At 41.6% G+C, this 20,207-nt stretch overlaps 1 protein-coding gene across 8 annotated transcripts in view; it reads right to left on the reverse strand.

Moving 5' to 3' along the window:
• The window catches only part of RMND1 (required for meiotic nuclear division 1 homolog), a 33,869-nt gene that overhangs the window by 8,179 nt on the left and 5,483 nt on the right, over positions 1-20,207 (reverse strand). For 7 of the 8 annotated variants that reach the window (XR_008315538.1, XR_008315537.1, XR_008315536.1 and 4 more), the window contains exons 3-11: positions 17,883-18,389; positions 14,775-14,883; positions 11,951-12,026; positions 11,435-11,474; positions 9,445-9,545; positions 8,464-8,570; positions 5,463-5,527; positions 2,560-2,636; positions 1,320-1,440 (exon numbers count right to left, since the gene is read on the reverse strand). Coding sequence is in view for 1 of the 8 variants with exons in the window: in XM_053292564.1 (XP_053148539.1) it covers positions 1,320-1,440; positions 2,560-2,636; positions 5,463-5,527; positions 8,464-8,570; positions 9,445-9,545; positions 11,435-11,474; positions 11,951-12,026; positions 14,775-14,883; positions 17,883-18,377 (1,191 nt within the window). In the remaining 7 variants the exon portion in view is untranslated. The remainder of the gene's footprint in view (positions 1-1,319; positions 1,441-2,559; positions 2,637-5,462; positions 5,528-8,463; positions 8,571-9,444; positions 9,546-11,434; positions 11,475-11,950; positions 12,027-14,774; positions 14,884-17,882; positions 18,390-20,207) is intronic. The other variant, XR_008315539.1, reaches the window with a different exon arrangement.

Raw genomic sequence — 20,207 nt, forward strand, 5'->3', positions numbered from 1 at the left:
TGCGCCATTAGGTGGCTTCCAGACTAGCTAGTCATAATTAAGCACCACTGAAGTGAATGAGACAAGTTAGTCAGGACTAACTTCAGTTCCACTGATTTCAATGGGACCTGGTCAGGACTAACTTGGTCTGGATGCCTTGGGCTAGCAGGACTGCTCAACTTCGGCCCTCCTGCAGATGTTGGCCTACAACTCCCATCATTCCTGGCTATTGGTCACTGTGGGCTGGGGATTATGGGAGTTGTAGTCCAAAAACAGCTGGAGGGCCTAAATTGAGCAGGCTGGCAAAGTTACTGTATTTACTCGAATAGAAGACAATTCTGAATTTAAGATGATCCCCTTAAAAATACAGGTTAAATAAAAGTTATACCGGTATTGAACCAAAAGGAAGAGGACTCTGAATTTAAGATGACCCTTCAATTTCTAACATCAAAGAACTTGGGGGGAAATTAGTCTTGGATTCAGGTAAATACAGTACTTCACTTTTTAAAACTTTTTTTTAAAAAGAAAGGTAACCCTTAGAATGGAGATCACTGTTCCCTCTAACAGGGATTCCCAGATGTTGTTGACTACAACTCCCAGCAACCCCAGCAGCTGGGCATGCTGAGAATTGTAGTCAACAACATCTGGGAATCCCTGTTAAAGGGAACACTGGTTGGGATGCCACTCTATTGACCACTGTGCACATGTTAACTGGAATACTGTGCCATTCTGGGTAGTGCTTTTTAAGAACATTCATCAACTGGAATAGGTTCAGAGGAGGGCACCAAGGATGGTGGGTCTGGGAACTAAATTATATGATGAAAAATTAAAAGGATTGTTTTACTGTATTTAGTAAACTCACTGTATTTAGCCCAGAAAAAAGAAGATTACAGGAAGCTATTTATTATGGCAGTAACTTCATATATCTGAAGGGCAGTCTCAGAGGAGGAGGAGGAGTGAACTTGTTCTCTGTTGCTCCCGAGGGTAGCACTAGAACCAATGGATTGAAATTACAGATTCAGGCTACACATATGGAGGAATTTCTTAACTGTATCTGCTTTGGACAATGGGGTGTGTGTGTTTCTCCTATACTAGGTTTTCAAACAAAGGCTAGTTGGCCATCTGACAAGGATGCTGTAGCAGAATCCTGCACTGAGCAGGAGGTGGACAAGACCACCACTAAGGTCCCTTTGAGCTCTAAAATTCTATGATTCTATAAGACATTAGAGAAACAAGACAAGGTTAAAACTTCCCTGAGCAGAAGCTGTATGTGAACAAACCTCTAAATTCCAGACTTGGTTATCACAGGGTGGGGTGGGGGGTTGGAGCTGAAGACATACCTTAACTCTGCGATTAATACTGAGAAGCTGACAGGTTTTATCATAAAGCTGTTCAAGGTGTTCTCTATCCCAATAGAAATCTGGAGTAATCAGCAAGTCCGAACTTAGATTTATGTGGTGCCTGAGGAAAAGTAGGGTAGATTATTAGATTTATGTTGTGCCTGAGGAAAGGTAGCTAGATTATTAGTAATTATGGGTCGTTATGCTTTTACTTCCAAGTGAATGTAATAATATCAAAGGGCTGGTTCAGACATAACACCACCAAATAATTCATCACTTGGTCATATACCAACTAGTTAATTTTGACTAAGCAGCACTGAAATTAATTCAGGTTTGTCTGAACTGGAACACTATCATTTGCGCTTGCCTCAACTGGGGTTGAAAACCAGTTTAATTCTCACATGTGTCATTAATTTTAGTCCTGATTAAGGACCTACCAGGCAAAGGAGATGAAGCATCTATTTTATTTCTCCTGTCAGACCATCAAGCCAATGTTACTCATAATGTGGCTAGGTTTTGTGTAATAGCAATGAATATATGATGGCATCTAATGAGTAATCTACTGGAATAATCTACTATGCTACTGTATACTTGTACAGTTATATTGTTGTATGGGCCTGGCTCTGTGTTTTGCTTTTTCTTGCTTCTACACTGGTCAAAGACTCTAATAAAGTTTATCTATCCACAGTTTAATTGTAGTTTCCAATTCTGGTTTGCAGAGTAAACACAAACAATAACTTTCTGCTCTGAACAAAAGAGCAAACCATAGTTTGCTTCCAACCAGAAAGAAGAGGGAGGGAGGGAGAAATAAGAAGAGAGGGGCACCCATACTGCACAGTGAGCCACCGATCCAAGAGCGAGGTGCATTCACTGCTTCCGAAGCACTATGCAGCCCACTGGCACTGCTTCCGATGGCGATGATTCCATTGCACTGGAAGTGTGATGGCACATTGCTTATTAGCCATGGAGCAGCCCCGCCACTGGAAGTAGTGCCAGCAGCCTGCGGAGTGGCTAGGAAGCAGCGAGCACACCTCTCTCTGGGATTGGCAATGCTGCACAGTATGTGGGCCTCTGTGTCTAACAGTTCTGCAAGCCACGATATTGGTTGGAACACACAAAATTAAAATTTGGTTGTTAAAGTCTCAAGCCCAGAGATGAAAGTTTGGGGTGGTGTACAAATTTGATTGATTGATAAATAAACAAATAAATCTTTCTTTTGTGCTTGTTTTAATGAAGATACCTTAAGGCAAACAGTTCCCCAATTTTCTGCATTACATCAGCATGAGAGAGTTTCACCTTTCTTCTTGATTTAAGTCTCTGTAAAAAGTTAGTGGTAATGATTAAGAGCCAGGATACTTTGCAATAAGTTGAACTAATAACAACACAGAAGAACAATAAAATATTCTGTACAATATATTCAATTATTGTGGCCTACTAATCTCGTCAGACTTAAAATTCATGATTTCCTGTGGGATCAGCTCCTCCCAACTTTTTTGGCTTCGTTTCTAATCCATAATTTATTTATTGTTAGATTTATATACCGCCTTTCATTAAAAACAATCCCAAGGCGGTTTACAAAAATTAAAACACATATAATAAAAATGAGTCAAAAGTATTTAGCTAAAAATATAAAAACAAACTATCAAACTATATTTCTTACTCTTCACTATTTCTAGTGAATTTAGAAATACAGAGGCAACTAACAACAGTAGTAAATAATTAGTCTGTGTTCCAGAATGGTATTGTGCTGATGGAACAGGTGCACTTTGTGCAATCTGTGGCACAACTTCTACTGTGATAGCTTTGCAACTTATAGGGACCAAGAAAATGTTATCTGCTATCCTTGTTGCACAAGAGCAATGCTTGTACAAGCAGACCAAGAGCACAAGGGACTAAGCAATTTGAGCATCTGCTAAGCTAGGAGACCTCCTTGTGTGGGTGCTTCTTTGTTTATTGTACTAATACCGTATTAATGTCAAACTATTATTTATTTCTCAAAATCACTTAACAGCAAATTGTACCTTTCCAGTTCAAAGCAAACATTTTAATGGTGGAATGAGGAAGTTTCCTTCTTTTAAAGGAAATCTTAATTAGTTTCTGGGGTGCAATAAAAAAGGCAAAGGGCACCTTTTAAAGTGATGGTTCTCTTAGCAGGAGAAGAACAATTGCCTTTATTTAACCCACCATAGTCCCCCCGTTGCTGGTGTTTCCTTTGTGTTTCTTTTTTGACTATGAACTAGGGATGTGCATGGAACCAGCGGGGGCTGGTTTGAAAGAGGGCGGGAGGATACCTTTAAGGGTGGGGGAGGGTGCTCTTACCCCCTCCCGCCGCGTTTCCCCCACCAGCGCTACTTTTGCTGTAAGGGTCTGGTGGAGCAGCAGCGTACCTCCCTTCTGCCCCATTCCCTCATTGGACCGGAAATGACAGGAAGTTTCCAGCATGCACGCACGCCCAATGTGCACACACACCACTGGGTACTTCATGTCACTTTCGGTCCGATGAGGGAACGGGGTGGCAGGGAGGTACGCTGCAGCCCCGCCGGACCCTTTTGAAATGTAGTGCTGGCGGGGGAAACGTGGCGGGAGGGGTAAGAGCACCTTCCCCCGCCCTTAAAGGTATTCCCCCCTGCCTTCGAACTGGCCTAACCGCCGGTCATTCGAACCTGTTTGGAGGCCCATAAAAGGGCCTCTGAACAGGTTCGTGCACATCCCTACTGTGAACCCCTTTCGTGTAGCGCAGCGTTCCCCAACTGGTGTGCTGTAATAAGTCAGCTCCAAAAGCGGGCATTTAAACACCCAGCTTTTGGAGCTGACTCGCCCCATAATGCACTGGGAAAGGCACAGTCCTCCTGCTGCATAAAACACACATTGGACTAATAAAGGTTTTCACAGCACTGTGAGACTTTGTCTCCTCTCTCGCTTTTCTGCATAAAGGGATGAGCCAGCTCCCAAAGCGAGGTGTCTCTAAATTTTGGAGCCAACTCACTCCATAATGCATCAGAAGGGCACATCCTTCATAGTATATAAGGAAGCTAGCTGGCTCCTAAACATAAATAAAATATTACTCACTCCCCACAAAAAAAGGAAGGAGAGAGGGGCTGGCTGAAAGGGCAGTGTGCTGCAATTTCTAGGGGAAGGTTTAAGTGTGCTACTGGCGGGGGGGGGGGGGAGTGGGGGGAGACACATTGGGAAACATGAATGTTCTCATTCATTTTGCTATGTAAAATACTTCGTGAATATTATGTTAAAAGCAGTATATAAATATTAACATCAGCTTCCTATGTTCTTAACAGCTTTTTTTTTTTAAACCACAGCCATTACCTAGTTGCCTCCAGCAGGATATTCCACGTTATTCTCCTTACATCTCCCATTTTCCTTAAACAGTACTGTACTCAGTTTTGTCAGGGTAACACCAGACAAGGCACATAACATATTTGAAATCTTCTTTTATTTTTATTATTGCGACACCTGCAAAAACAATTCTTTGCAACTCAAAAGCTCATACATTGAGATTTTTTAACCACTGAAAAACAGAATCGCTCCAGGTACTGTACCAAGTGTTACAGGCATTGCTCCAACAAGGGGAAAGTGCTATCCTGATGCACTCCCTGCCTGCCCAAACCATGCTCCTCATAAACAAAAATGCTGGCAGTATGAGCTTTTGAGAGGCAATACCAACTGTTACCAACTTGCTAGTTAGGTTCAACATGCTCCATGCACCTCTGATCAGAGTTTGGACACAAGTTACATAAGAACAGCCCTGCTGGATCAGGGCCAAAGCCTATCTAGTCCAGCATCCTGTTTCACATAGTGAGTGACCCACCAGATGCCTTTGAGAAGCCCACAGGCAAAGGTGAGGGCATGCCCTCTCTCCTGCTATTGCTCCCCTGCAACTGGTATTTGGAGGCATCTTGCCTCTGAGGCTGGAGGTGGCCTATAGCCACCAAACTAGTAGCTGTTGATAGACCTGTCCTCCATGAATTTGTCTAAGCCCCTACCTGGCACACAAGCACAAATTCCCTCATTGTTCCCACTTGTTGTGGGCTCCTGTGTGTTTGCAAAAGAAAATGCAACTATTGTGTAGTTAATTCCCGCACCTTACTACTTTTTTTTAAATGGACAAAGGAAAATAATAACAATTACCTCTGGTATTGACTGGATGGATTCTACAAAGTTATCCAATGATGCTTCCCAAATGGCCAGTTTTACTACACCAGAGAAAAATAAAGGATTATCATTTATGTTCACCACACTTAAAAAATGTTATCACAAAATAAAAATCCTACAGATTCTATAATTAGGCTAGCTTGACTTTGGAAGTAACAAACAAATGCATTCCTGAGGGCTGAAATAGACAAGACACAATATTTCTCAATTATTTTTTAAAGTAACTGCAAGGGTTTCAGGGTTTGTGTGTGTGTTGCAAAACACTTTTATTTATTTATTTATTTATTTATTTATATTTATTTTTACATTTAACTTTCTAAAATTAAATAACAAAAAAGAGACTGCCTTATTAATATTATTATTATTATTATTATTATTATTATTATTACATTTATATCCTGCTCTTCCTCCAAGGAGCCCAGAGCGGTGTACTACATACTTGAGTTTCTCTTTCACAACAACCCTGTGAAGTAGGTTAGGCTGAGAGAGAAGTGACTGGCCCAGAGTCACCCAGCTAGTTTCATGGCTGAATGGGGATTTGAACTCGGGTCTCCCTGGTCCTAGTCCAGCACTCTAGCCACTACACCACGTTTATGTCAGAGTTCTGAAACAGGAAATACAAGCGAATAAAAATCTAACGCTCAGAGTTTGACGTCTAGCATGTTTATCAAAGAAAATCTTTCCGAAGTGAGTTATGGAAAGATGGTGGTTGGAATGGAAGCCTGCTTTTATTGATTTATGCCATAAAGTTGTACTAATCTTCATAAAAAGTGTTCAGACGGCGCTGTTCTTTTCTAAGTCTGCTTTCAGGTGGCAGCTTTTTCAGCAAGTCAAAATCCAAATGCTGTGGCACCATGAGTTTAATGCAGTTCATCCAATCCCCTCTCCGACAGTGTGTTTAGCTATCTAGGAAGTTCTTAGGAGTAAATCCTTAAGAGAAACTTCAGATATCAGTCACAGTGCCAGAACAGGGTTTGAAGATAAGTGAAAGTACTGCAAGTATCACAGAAGATGCGGATTTGTATGGTTTCCTCCCTCTACCCATTTCTCTCTTGCTTTCTCGTGGAATGTCTTGAACATAGATTTTTCCTCATGTCAACCTCAGACCATCCACATTGTCATTGGATTCCATCTGCAAAATTTCATATATGCCAGTGATAAGCCCTTTCATTTTGGAACCGAAGGATTAAGTTTTCAGATTTCATGGGGGGCCTAGAAGCTTGCTGAATGCCAGTGCACTTAGATGTGAAGTGCATAATTTGGTGTATTTGCAATTAGATTACTTTTGCTTGGCTCAACATGTCCTTAATTTGTGCATCAGAAAGAGGCTGAGCTTTGTCATAAAGATCATGCAGCCTAGATAGCCTCTGAGCTTGCTGGTCTTGGAAATCTAGATTCATCATAAAATGATGGATGCTCCAATACTGGCAGGTGGGAAGATGTTAGAGGAGCCAATTTTTGACCCAGCTTTTCCATACCTGCAGTGTGTTTTCAGAGAATCCAGTAAGTCCAAGGTATTTGGAGCTCATGACAGAAATGGAAGAGCTTGGCCCGAACCGGTAAAGCAGTGAGAAATCCCCTTGGAAACAGGATTTATTACTTGTTCTTCTAATTAACTGGAAGGCATCATACTACCACCTGCTATTTGGAATATGTAAGCACCCTAGTTTTATAGAATTGTGACCTTTTCCTCTGATGAATAAATGAATATAATAGTTGCTGCCATCTAGTGAAACATTGAAGCGAAATAAATATGAGCAATGTTTGAGAGAGAGTTTGGGTAATATTGAATTTTAGTTGTTGCTGTGCACCCTAGCCAGGGCAGTTTATTATTGCCCCATTGTTTTATGGCAGGAGTAGGCAACTTTGGTTCTTCAGCTGTTGTTGAACTACAACTCTCTTCATCCCCAGTCACAATGGGGCCCCCAACAGCAGCTGGCTGCCTACCCCTGTTTTATGGTCTGCCTAATTTGCCTAGTTTCAGAGTTAAAGTTAGCATCAGATAAGCTCTTCTTCTGCTGCTGGATTAATAGCAGCTTCAGGAGCAGGATGGGTAGCTCAGTTAGAATGGGGAAATGGCATGGGTGCGGGGAGGGTTAAATGCCCCCTTTCCTGCTTTTGAGTACAAAAATTGGGGTTGAGCCAATTGTGAATCTCTTGCATTATGATTGTTTCAGCCCCGAGTTACTAATTAGTTAACTTTTAATAAAGTTCTAGCTTAAGCAATTCAATCTTGCAACAAGGAGAGGAGAGCTGGTTTTGTGGGAGCAAGCATGACTTGTCCCCTTAGCTAAGCAAAGTCCACCCTGGTTGTATAGGAATGGGAGATGACGTGTGAGCACTGTAAGATATTCCCCTTGGGGGATGGAGAAGAAGGTTCCAAGTTCCCTCCCTGGCATCTCCAAAATAGGGCTGAGAGAGATTCCTGCCTGCAATCTTGGAGAAGCCACTGTCAGTCTGTGTTGACAATACTGAACTAGATAGACCAATGGTCTGACTCAGTATATGGCAGCTTCCTATGTTCCTAAGTAAATCATAAGAGAACCAAGCAAAATATGAAGCCTGTATAATACTTTTATAATGTAGTCTATATTATTTGCAATAAAATGATTATTCTTCCTTTTTACTATCCATGCAAAAGAAGAGAACTAGAGATCAGGATTGAATTGTCCAAAATTTGTATTGCAATGCAAGCTTCTTCAGTGGTACTTTTGCAGTGTACCTCAACTCAGATCTCAGTTTTGTTCTCAGACTTTTTGCTGCAGAAGTAGATTCGTTTAATGATACAGGAATATTGCTTGTATAGCCTGTCTTTAGGACACATTTGTGAGATTTCCCCATGTAGATAATATTTTGAAAGGAATGACTCTATATGCCAAATACACGAATGTGCCATTTCCACCACTTCTACTTATCCCAAATTATGATACAAATGCACAGGACACTGCTTAAAAGCCCTATACAGCATAAAACTTACCAGAAAGGCAAAGAGCGTTTGAAAAGGCAAACTTCTCTAGAGTGACTTCATCAGTATCCAGTTGTGAATTTATCAGAATTTCTCCTCTGTGAAGCTTCGACTGCCCTCTGTAACAAGCAATATAAAAATATGCCTAGTCCGAATCCACTAGAGAAGGATACTGGCCATACAGCCCTTACTGTGCTATCAAAATACAATGAGTGCTGCAAGCAGCTGGAGTGCTTCTTGATCAAGTCATGTGCTCAGCTCCTGTCACAACTAAGGAAAAGACAATGAACTTGCTTAGTTTCTTTTTCAAGTGTTTTTTCCAAAACAAAACAAGCTTTTCAACAGAAGAGAAAGTGAGAAGAAGAGTTACTAAGCAAGTTACTTGCTACCTCATCTTTCACATGCAACGTATCTTCCAAGCACACCACAGACCCATACCATCCTCCCCTCACCCACCCAGCAGGGCTACTATTTTAAAGAGGAAATGCAGACACGCAGGGGATAATGTATTTAATGACTTGTCTAATTTGGTCCTAAAACCAGAGATGAAAGTCAAGTGTTAGGAAAGATTTTAGTGAAGACAGAAATTTACATGTTAAATGGAGGGACTGCAAACTGCAATTGTTCTGGAATAGTCTAGATATATGACAATAATGAATATACCAATATTCATTATTTTTAGTATTCATGATATTTCTAGATCTGAAAATAATGAATATACCAATATCGCAAGGCAATGGTCCTTGATCTGAGCCTCTAAGTTTCTTTTGCGATTTGGTCCTCATGTGTCTGTTCCCAATCTGTAAAATGGGAATAGCAATACTGTCTTATTTCACAAAGGGATTATGCATGCAGTTTTGTCAAGTAGGTTATGGGAAGCCTAAGAGACTTCGCCAGATAGTGGTGATGTTTGATAAGTTCAGAAAACAAATTTATGTTAGCTTTTGTCCTCACTGGTCTTTTATCTGCAACCCATTACATATAGATACTTACTCTCCCCTCCTGTAGTTAATCTCTTCATTCTCCCAATGAATTAGTGCAACTTCATAAGGTTGAATTTCATGCCTTTCCAGCACCTGCATTATATTCTTCACCTAGGGAAGAGCCTGCATATTAACTTTGCTGGTAAATACAATGAGATCATCCTAGACAAATTCAGGTTACTGGTCATGTTGCTTTCAGCCTGTTTGCAAGAATACAGAGACCAAGAGTGGAACTACACAAAAGAGGAGAGCTGGTCTTATGGTAGCAAGCATTATTTGTCCTCTTAGCTAAGCAGGGTCCACCCTGGTTTCATTTGAATGGGAGACTAGATGTGAGCACTGTAAGATATTCCCCTCAGGGGATGGAGTCACTCTGGGAAGAGTATCTAGGTTCCAAATGCCGTTTCTGGCATCTCCAAGATAGGGCTAAGAAAGATTCCTGCCTGCAACCTTGGAGAAGCTGCTGCCAGTCTGTGTAGACAATACTGCGCTAGACCAACCAAAGGTCTGACTCGGTATATGGTAGCTTCCTATGTTCCTATCACAAGGAAAGATGCAGGGAATCTCTATAAGGCAAATATATAAATGTAGGGAGCTCTTACACAAAAGAGCGGGCAAGGGGAGGCGGGTGCTTAATCCTCCCCTCCACATTGCTACATTCTCCCTTGCAAATGCCTTTGGGCAATTAAAAAAAAATAAAAAATAATATCCCACTCTTCCACCAAGGAGCCTAGAGCGGTTTACTACATAAGTTTTTCCTTACAACAACCCTGTGAAGCAGGTTAGGCTGAGAGAGAAGTGACTGGCCCAGAGTCACCTAGCAAGTATCATGGCTGAACGGGGATTTGAACTCGGGTCTCCCTGGTCCTAGTCCTAATTTGGTTCCCTGCTCCTCCCCCACACCCTGCATAGGTTCCAAAACCAGAATCAGACGTGTGGAGGAAAGACAGATATTTGCAAGGGTGATTGGCAGATATGGGAAGGGCTATGCATCCGTCCCTCTTACTAAGTTTCCCTCGTGTCTTCTGACCCAACATTTACTCTATGTTGGCAAACACACTGGTTTTGGAACCAGTGCATGTCAGAGTAGTATATAATTCCTCCCAGGCCTGGCTGTACTTTTGACATGGTCATTACCTATAATATACTCCACCCAATCTCTTCTCCATGATTTACCTTACAATGAGAGCCCTGATTTGATTCTTAACCCTAACCCGCAGCACATAATACCGTTGTAAATTACTTAAATTAGAATGGATACAAAAATTTGAATCCATGGGAAGTTATGGCACACAAATAACTTCCTATTTGGATAGCAAGGAATACCCTTTGGATACCCTTCCCATTTGGACAGCAAAGAATGGTACTAATATTATGAAGTAGATTTAAAAATGCAGGAAGGATATATGATTAGTAACATTTCTTGAAGCTATGTTTAAATTCAGCTCTGTTTTTTGATTCTATGTAATGGTAGAGACTCATATCAGGGGTGTAGCTAGGGGAGAAGGGACCTGCGTTTGCCCCGCTCCCCAGCAGCCCCTCGGAGTGAGGGAGATAATGAAGAAAATAGGGAGGGGTGGAGCGGAGGGGCCCTCGGGAGCTGGGGGCCCTGGATTCTTTGAACCCATCCACTCAATTATAGCCACAGCCATTTTCTATATCAACGAAACAATGGGCCTTTAAAAGCTCTCTGCAGGTTCTCTAATATAGGTCCAATCTATATGCCACAAGAAAAAAGACATTTAGGTATTTCTTCATGATAGTTTGCTCACTGCTTATTCCCCAAGCCAGATGAAGCTCCTTGAGATCAGAAAACTCTCCTCTGCTCATGGAGATATTGTATGCTTCTCTTTAAAAGTTCTCTTCCACACCGAGCCAACCTATGGATTTCTCCTCCACTCAAGGCCTCATCTTTGGGCCCTTTCTCACATCAGGAAGCTAATTTATATTTTATTAATCCTCATTCCTTTCCCCCAATATACAACTTGCCTTCCACCTACCGTTTTCTCTTCAACGTTCCAGAACACCACAGACCCTTCCCTGTGTTAACAGAATTATGAATTGGTGTTAGTTTCACATATACGTCATTCTTAAATGTGAAATACTTGGCAAGAAATAGTTCTCTCTCAATCCTAAGGCTGCCAACTGATCAAACATTTCTTAAAATCAAATAGCTGTCTGCCTTTAAAAGTGAGCAATTACTTGATTATATTGAAATAAATTTACTCAATACAGTGACAGTGCCTTTATGAGGCTTCAAGAAAAGTGAACAGTTTAAAAACAAACAAAACCCATGTGAAATTATGTGTAACTGCTCTATTTGCCATCTTTGGTTAAAGACAAGAGGAGAAAAGTTAAAGTTTCTTTTTCATCAAATGTAGTACAGCAAAGAAGGCGCAAACATGTCTATATGGAATGCACAGGATAAAGACCTTCAAAGCCCCAAGTTCTATTTTAATCTGTATCACTATTTTTAAAAAAAGGTTCACATGCATCTTTGTAATAACTTTATTTACCTGAAGAAAAAAATCATCCCAGGATCATATTGTTTTGCTGAGTTTTCTGTGCCAATAACCAAAACATTTGCGGCATCTACAGGTAGTAGATAAGAAAGCAGATATGAAATCACAGCAACAGCTATAGCCTTCAAACACTGAATAATTTAATATTCTTCCGCAAAATAAAAATTACAGGGGAAAAGAAAAGGTCTACTTTTAAAAATAAAACCACTGATAAGCAGGGCAATATAAAAAGTAATTCTTTGTGACTGACATCCTGACTAAATGAAGTGTGCATGCTTCAAGGGACTGCAGAGTGCAACAGGAGCCTATGTGCGATTACCCCCTTTCCCCAGCACGCACAAGACTGCATAAGAGCCAACAGACTTCCAAGTGCTCTTGTGCTTCGGGAGGGCTCTGCAAGATTGGGAACGCACGTTGGCTTCCAGTCACTGGCTGACACAGGCTGGGCTCATGCATAATGGAGAACCTGTGGTTCCCTTGGCCTAAGATATGGAGGAAAGTTGAAGTTGGCGCTACAGACGGTCATGTATCTTGGAAGTAGCTGAGTTGAACCAGAGAGATGTCCCTGTCCATGCCTCCCAGCAAGACCATGGGTGCTATCCCAGCTTGCATTGCACTGCCCTTAGATTGGCAAGCTTTTCCTATGTCAGCTGCCTCACAGCCATTGTCCCAATTGCAAAGGAGGCTTGCTGACTTGGAATGAGCCAGAGGTTCATAAGGAGCATGGGTTCAGATGCAGGGCGAATCTCACAGTCAACAGCAATTGGTTTAGCAAGCCAACTTCAAACCTTGGTTACACATCTCAGTTCGAGGCATCAAATGAATCTCAGGTTCCTGCCCTGGCATGGGTTCAGACAGAGCAACTTCACATAATCCACTACAACTCTGGTTCCCAGAGAGTATGTGCTCTGGCAGGTGTGTTTTGTAGCCACCTGTATCAGGGATGTGCATGAGCTGTTCATACACCTGCCAGTGGGGCGGGGAACAGTTCCTTAAAAAGCAGGTAAGGAGCTCCTTATCTGCTCACCTCCACCCTGCCCCTTTTCAGCCAGCAGTGCCCACACTCCCACTGGCCACACGGGGCTGTGGCGCTATTCTCTACAGCTTCTGCACAGTGTTGGCACACGTATGTGGTCCAGCATGGTGTTGCTGACCACACACATGGCCAGCACGCATGGGTGCTGGCCAGGTACATGCCAAAGCCACACAGAGATTGCAGAGAACAGTGCCATAGCCCTGCACGGCCAGTTGGAGAGTGGGCCCCATCAACGAAAGAGCAACAGGGCAGGGATGAGCAGGTAAGGAGCTCCCTACCCGCTTTTTAAGGGAACTACTCCCCACCCCATCAAGCTGGTTTGAACACCGGTGCCTGAGCCAGTTCAGCGCTTCCCAGAGGCAGCATCAAACCGGCTTGTGCACATCCCTAGCCTGTACCTCCAACAACAATCTCTCCAAGAATCCCTCAACTCACAGAAACAGTTTTGGGAGGCACAGGTGCCTGCAGAAGGGTTGAGTTGGTTGCAAAAAATCCCTCCACGTGCAACAAAAAAGCTACCATGAAATTCCTCCAAATGCAACAAAAAACCTACCATGACTGCAGAAGGCTCATCTGAATGTCAGTTGCTGTTCTCTAGTTTGTGGAGAATGTCAACTGCTGTTCTCTACTGCAGAATACATTTCTCTTTACAACACACCAGTAAAGCTGAATGGGCGACAGTTTCTCACCACTATCGCCAGTTTCTACCCAAATTTTTCAGCAATTTCCCTAAATTTTTAGCACATTTTCCTGAAATGTAGCTAAAATGATCCTTCAGCAGTTTTAAAAGCAATTAATCTAGTTTCACACCCATGTCAAAAGATCAGGTAATGATATCCAATTATTCTTGACTATTTTAGGACACATCTAATCAATATGTTAGTCTCTCTGCTCTCCCCAATACTGAACAAATTTCCTTTGAAAAAGGACTAGAACATGAACATGGTGAGAAATATTCACCAGATGCCTGCTAGTCAGTGACCAGGACAGAAGTCAACATGCCGAGGTAGTGTATAAGAGCCGCAGGGAAAAGTAATCAACAGTAACACAGCAATAGCTATCAATAGTAGTATATTAGTATTAGTGCAGTAATAATTAATAGCGGCAGACATTCTCCACAGCATTACAAGGACAGAGCAAGAGCTCATTCCTTGCAGAGAGACAGGATACTAGCTGCTCTGAAGGTTTGCCATGCTGCCCAACACACAAGAAGGGGGACAGGGAAGCAATTTTAGCTTCTGTTCACCTCCTGCATAAGCCCTTTTCACTGCCAGGTATTTATCTCAGAAGGCTACACAGTCCTCAGGCAGCTGGGTGGGGAACACCTCATAGGCAAATGCTTTGTGCAAGGGTCTCTGCATCATGCACTTAATCTATGTTTAAGTATTTCATTTATTAGAAGTAGATAGGTAAAGTAGAAATCTTTCGATGCAGTAGTATCTAGGCTATACCGCGTGACAAGTCAAACCACTGTCTCCAAAAGTTCTATTCAATTCATGCACAACACTCCCTTCTATCGGTAACCAGGTCCCACTAATTTCCAATGCTCTCATTTCTTAGAATTTATAAGACATACATCTAACAAGGATGCTGTTTCTGGGCAGAAAGCTCCAGAACAGACTCTGCAAGGAGATTACTATTCCAAGAAAGCGCCATATCCCTGAAACAACATCAGATGAAGAATCTTGATAAAAACACTCCTATATCATTGCTAAAAATTATTTTGCTCTATGCACCTAACACACTGTTTCCAGTTTTTAAAAAGGATCATTAGAAATCTACCTCTAGGTAACGATGTTATTTCAACATATCCATATGACATTAGGTCATGGCATAGGTTACCAAGATGATATTCATCTGCTGTTGCAAAGGCTGTGCACTGCATCAGATCCTACACCAAAGGAACAAAATTTCAGTTAAAGAAAATGATCAAGTGGTCTTTAGAGAACACTTATTTGGCTCCAACACAAGCACTATGATACATTAAGCCTTCTGGCGTAATCTCTGGCCCCTTGTATCAAAATATAAGTGCCAAACAAGCACTAAGGAAGTTATCTTAGTATTTACCAATAAGTGACTTGACTCCCCCTTAAGATTTTATTCCCTTTGTTCTCTCCTCCCTCTCAAAAGACAATACTTAGACTAAATTTGTCTTCTAAAACCAGAGGAAGAAAGGTTTCCCCATTGTCTCCAAAACATCATTTGATCCCCAAAACATGTGGGACTGACAATTCATTTGAAATTTTAGAATCTACTCATTGCACTGAGATATTAGTGTGTGTATAGGTTAATAGTTGTAAAAGCATAATAAATAATAATAATGATGATGATAATTCAAACTTTAGCTTGAGCATTTCTAAATCCAGCAGGTGGAGCTACACATCAGAAAAAGGACACATTTCTGCTTGAAGCTGTAACTGTTTCCTTGTAGTCTGAGTCAATGTGATCTCTGGCACAAGATCTTGCCATGTGGCAGTTTTCACTGAAAATACCCTACTCTTTCAGCATGCCTAAAACTTTGCCCTGTATTTTAAAGATGGAAAATACACACAACACCGGCTGACATCTAAAGTTAGTCATTACTAACGGGTCTTATAAATGATACTACGCTTATGTAATTTAGTCTGGATGTCAACCAGTGTCTACCAAAAAAATGATCAGAAGCTTAAGGAAGCAAAGTCTCACTGTTTTTCAGATATGGACTTAACTTTTCAGTGACAGTGGGAGCCTTGGGACATATTCTACAAAGCAGTACTCAAAACAAAAACCTCCATTAATTGCAGTATAATTTGCTCAGAGCAAGCTCTTGGGGGAATTGCAACATTAGTTACTAGAGGTATTTAGAAATGTTACCCTATGTACCCTATTATTTATATGGTGTTCCATCATAAACACAAAGATGGCAAGCTACTGCACAGAAGTAGACACATAGGTCAAAGACACATTCAATCACCTTGAGACACAACAACATAATATAGTAGTGCTAAAATTACAGAACTCTTGTCAGGTTACAAAAATCATCATTTGATTTCTAACAGATCTTAGGAAGGTAGGAATGAAGTTATGAAAATCTGGACAAACTGCACATACATCTTTCAGCTTTAGTGGAGCAAGTTTTCAGTCCCAAAATCTGGCAACCTTTATTGTATAGAAGCCCAGCATAATATTTCAGCTCAGTTTGGGAAAAGGAACATTAAAAAAAAAAAAAAGAGTACTTAGATATCGATGGCTTCTTGGTAGAGTACTAGTTTTCCTTGGACATTCCCTGTTCAACTATCACCCATCAGCTGTCACTTGTATTGCTATGTAGCTGAGTCTTTAATGGCAATTTTAACAAAATTCAGTCTTAGCATTATCGATCGTGTGAATAGCACTTTTTGATGTACAGAGTTCTTAACTCGCTTATCCTTAAAATAATCCTATACTGTAAGAGTATCTAGAGGCTCAAATAACCTTGGTACCTTTACTTAGAACTATGTAAATTTTTCTTTTATATTACTAATGCTCAGAAGTGATTGTTTATAATACTATTTACTGTTATTCTCAATGCAGGTTTTGCATTCACATTACAAACCAAATTAAAGCAAGAACTGCTTCAAGCATCCTGTCTGAAAATTAACTATGAAATAGTGATTTGTTCAAAGCACCCAGTGAAGTTCATGACCAAAAGTAGTTTGAATACACTCAGCAGAATAGGAATTATAATAATATGACAGTACAGGTGGACCTCAATTGTGGTACCGCTATTCACAGTTTCATGTTTCTGCGGTTGGGAATTAGGCACCCAACCTCAATATCCGCAGGTACAAAAGGGTTAAAACCCAAGTATCTGTGGTTTTCGGGTGGCCTGAAATGACCCCTGTGGTCATTTCTGGCTGCCATTTTGAGAAAAAAGAGCCATTTTGTGGCTCATTTTTTGTTTGTTTTAATGTTTCCACAGTTTTCCACAGAAAAATGGTGGATTTGGGACGGGGGGGGGGGCATTACTGACTCCCATAGAGCATGGTATGGTTTTTTGGGTTTTTTCCACTGTTTCTCCCCCTTTTCTCCAGCCTCCAGGAACTTAACTCCTCCAGTCCCATCATGCCTCATGATCTGCAGTTGTAGCGAAGAAAGGAACCGCCATAGATAATGAGGTCCACCTGTATAAAAAGCAAGGTACCAGTCTCTAAAGGTATGTGGGGCCTACGCTGTTTTTCTACACAATTTCAAAAACAAAATTCTACAAATATACTGATATGTTTAGATGATCTGATAGCACTTTCTAAAAAAACTAAAAATCCACAAAAACTGCTCTTTGGCTACATTTCATATACTACTTTCTCTGGAATAGCAAGAATGAAGTATTGTAACCTATGGGGCTTATCTTATATAGCTTAAAATTGGGCATTTGCTTGCTAAATATATTTATATAGCTCATTTATTTAAACACATTCTAGTTCACTTTTCACTAAAAGCCTGTTCATTTTTGTGTGATTTAATGTTTTAATCTTGCATTTCATTTTCTGCTCCAGTCATTATATATTATTGCAGAGGTATCCAACTGTGCAATAGTAAGCCTTCTCACATTAAAAAAACCCCAAATGATTTGACCCATTCCTAAATGGAAATTAAGCCAGAAATGGAGAAGAAACATGACATTAGGCACAGAGGCTAATGTTCAAGAACAGATAATAAAACCCCATTGGTATACATGCATGCTCTTCTTTGGACTATAAAATGAGTTGGGGGAAATGGGTCAGGAAAGAGCTCATATGTTCCATGGCTTAGTCCATCTCATATTCTGAGAAATCCAATTTTCTTCATTCCTGTATTAAAGTTATTTTTTAAATAGGATCCTGATCTTAACAATCCTTCAAAGTTACAGACTTTAAAGACTTCATACTTTACCTCAGTTTCAGATGGTAATGGTAGATTAGCTCTAGATGGCTGCTTGGTCCTAGATGCCTTTGGTGGTCTTTTAACTGGCACAATACTTTGATCTGGCATAGTTTTACCAGTTGATAAAACTGAATAATGTCTACTTGGTATATCAATAAGTTTTCTAACACACTTTGAATTGTACTTGTAACTTGCAGGTCTAAGAGTACAGAATCTTTCCTTGGATGGAGGATAAAAACCCATATTCAAGTCATTCACAGTCTTTGCTGCAGTTGTAATAACAGCTTGTGGTCTCTGCCAATTCTTGGCTTGCACACCAGCATTAGTTAAGCAAGAAGCAGTTGCCTTTGGAATGCACAGACGGATAAATCTGTTTGCAGAGAGAGAATTGCTTGATCTCCCTTGAGGATATTTTGATGCTAAAAACCCGTATTTATGAAGGTGTTGGCACTGGCATATTTTGTGAGGGAAATTATTTAGGAATCTCAGTAGTTTAGTTGCCATTTTTAGTGTGACCTGGAAGGGGGGAAGGGGAGAGGGAGAGAGAGAGAGAGAGAGAGTTATATATAATCTGCTTTTCTGAAAGGAGCAATATTTAGTCTGACAGGAACAGAGCTCTGGTCTGCAAAGTACTACAAGTCAATCACACTAATTCATGAACCATTCTGAATTTATAGGCTTAGCTTCAAATGAAATCAGCAAGAGAGATAGCAAGGGGGGAAAAACTACTTTACCCACTCCAGCAATCATACTGGCCAAACATAGGGTTAAATCAAGATCTCTGTTCTCAAACATATTACAATGTTGTTAACTGCTGACCAGGGCACATACCCTTCTCCAAAGCAGTTTACTTGGACCAAGCAAAGGCCAAAAGGAGAGTTTATGGCAATTTCCAGATATTCTCAGTGCAGATGCTATAGTCATTCAGCAACACCCATCAGTAAACCAGACATCATTGTTTACAATGCTAATCTGAATAAGGGCAAAGCCTATGCTTTCAGTCTCTGAGATAGCGCAGGACACTGGGAGCTAAGCTGCAAAGAGGAAGATGATCCCATAAATAAAGATTTGACTTTGTAGCCACAACTGTTTCCAAGGAAAAGATGACACTAGGGATGAGCCTGAAGTGTTTTGATGCCTCTTTGGAGAGGTGCCAATGCTTCAGCTCCCTGGTGCTGAAACGTTTTGGAGTGGGGCGATGGGTTCCCTTAAGGGGAGGAGGGCAGGGCCTACCAGCCCGTCCTCCAAGCCCCAACTGCCCCACCACAGCGCTGTTGAAATGGAAATACCTCCATGCAAGTGGTAGCTTGTGCTGCTTGCTCCTTTAAAAAGCTGCAGCACATTTTAAACTGGCCCCACCATTTACATGCCGGTGCCGCATGAGGGATGTCTGGGGACACATCCCATCGTCACGGCACGGCATCTCAAAGGAGCAAGCAGCACAAGCTGCTGCTTGAATGGAAGTGTTTCCATTGCAAAAGTGCCACGGCAGGGGCTTGGGGGACGGGCAGGTAGGACCTGCCCACCTCCACTTAAAGGGAACCCCTTGCCACCCTTGGATGTGCACCGAACTAATCTGGTGCACAGGGCCATAGCTAGGGGAGATGGGGCCTGTGTCCATCCCTCTCTCTGGTGGTCCCCCAGAGTGAGGGAGATAATGAAGAAAATAGGGAGGGGTGGAGCTGGAGGGCCCTCAGGAGCTGGGGGTCCGGGTTCTTTGAACCCTTTCGTTCAGTTATAGCTATGCCCCTGCTGGTGTACATCCCTAGACGACACAACAACCTGCACTAAGGTTTTTGGTGGGGGATATGAAGAAGCTTAGAAGTGGGGGGGGGGAATCAGTTTGTGAACTATTGGGACAGCTATTCTAGTGGTGGTGGGGAACAAAGGAAGATGTGGTGTTGGCAGGGCAGCAGGCCATTACAGGTGAAGGCGGATCAGAAACTTTATAGTTGTTATGCCTTTCAGCTCCGTAGCCAGCTCTTTGACCTTCAGGAGCAGTGCCAACTACCGAAAAAGCCTCGCCTTATTTTTTGTAATGCCAGATTGGTTCAAAATAAAACAGAATCATCCATGATTTGATTGTGGATGGAGCCAACCTGGTATGCATTACAGAGACTAGGTTGGGCGAGGTCAGTGGTCCAGTTTGGGCTCAGCTTCTCCTGGCAGGATATTCTGTTGAGGAGGAGATGAGAAGACATGGTGGGGAGGTGGTCTAAAAGATTATCTCCCTTACCAGGGTTCCTTTCAGGAAAAAAAGCCTATATTGAACGTGTGTACTATGTCTGGAGACCAAAGAGCCTGGTGTACCATTCACCCTGCTGCCCTATAGAA

Source organism: Hemicordylus capensis, chromosome 1, assembly GCF_027244095.1.
Source record: "Hemicordylus capensis ecotype Gifberg chromosome 1, rHemCap1.1.pri, whole genome shotgun sequence".
Lineage (NCBI taxonomy): Eukaryota > Metazoa > Chordata > Lepidosauria > Squamata > Cordylidae > Hemicordylus > Hemicordylus capensis.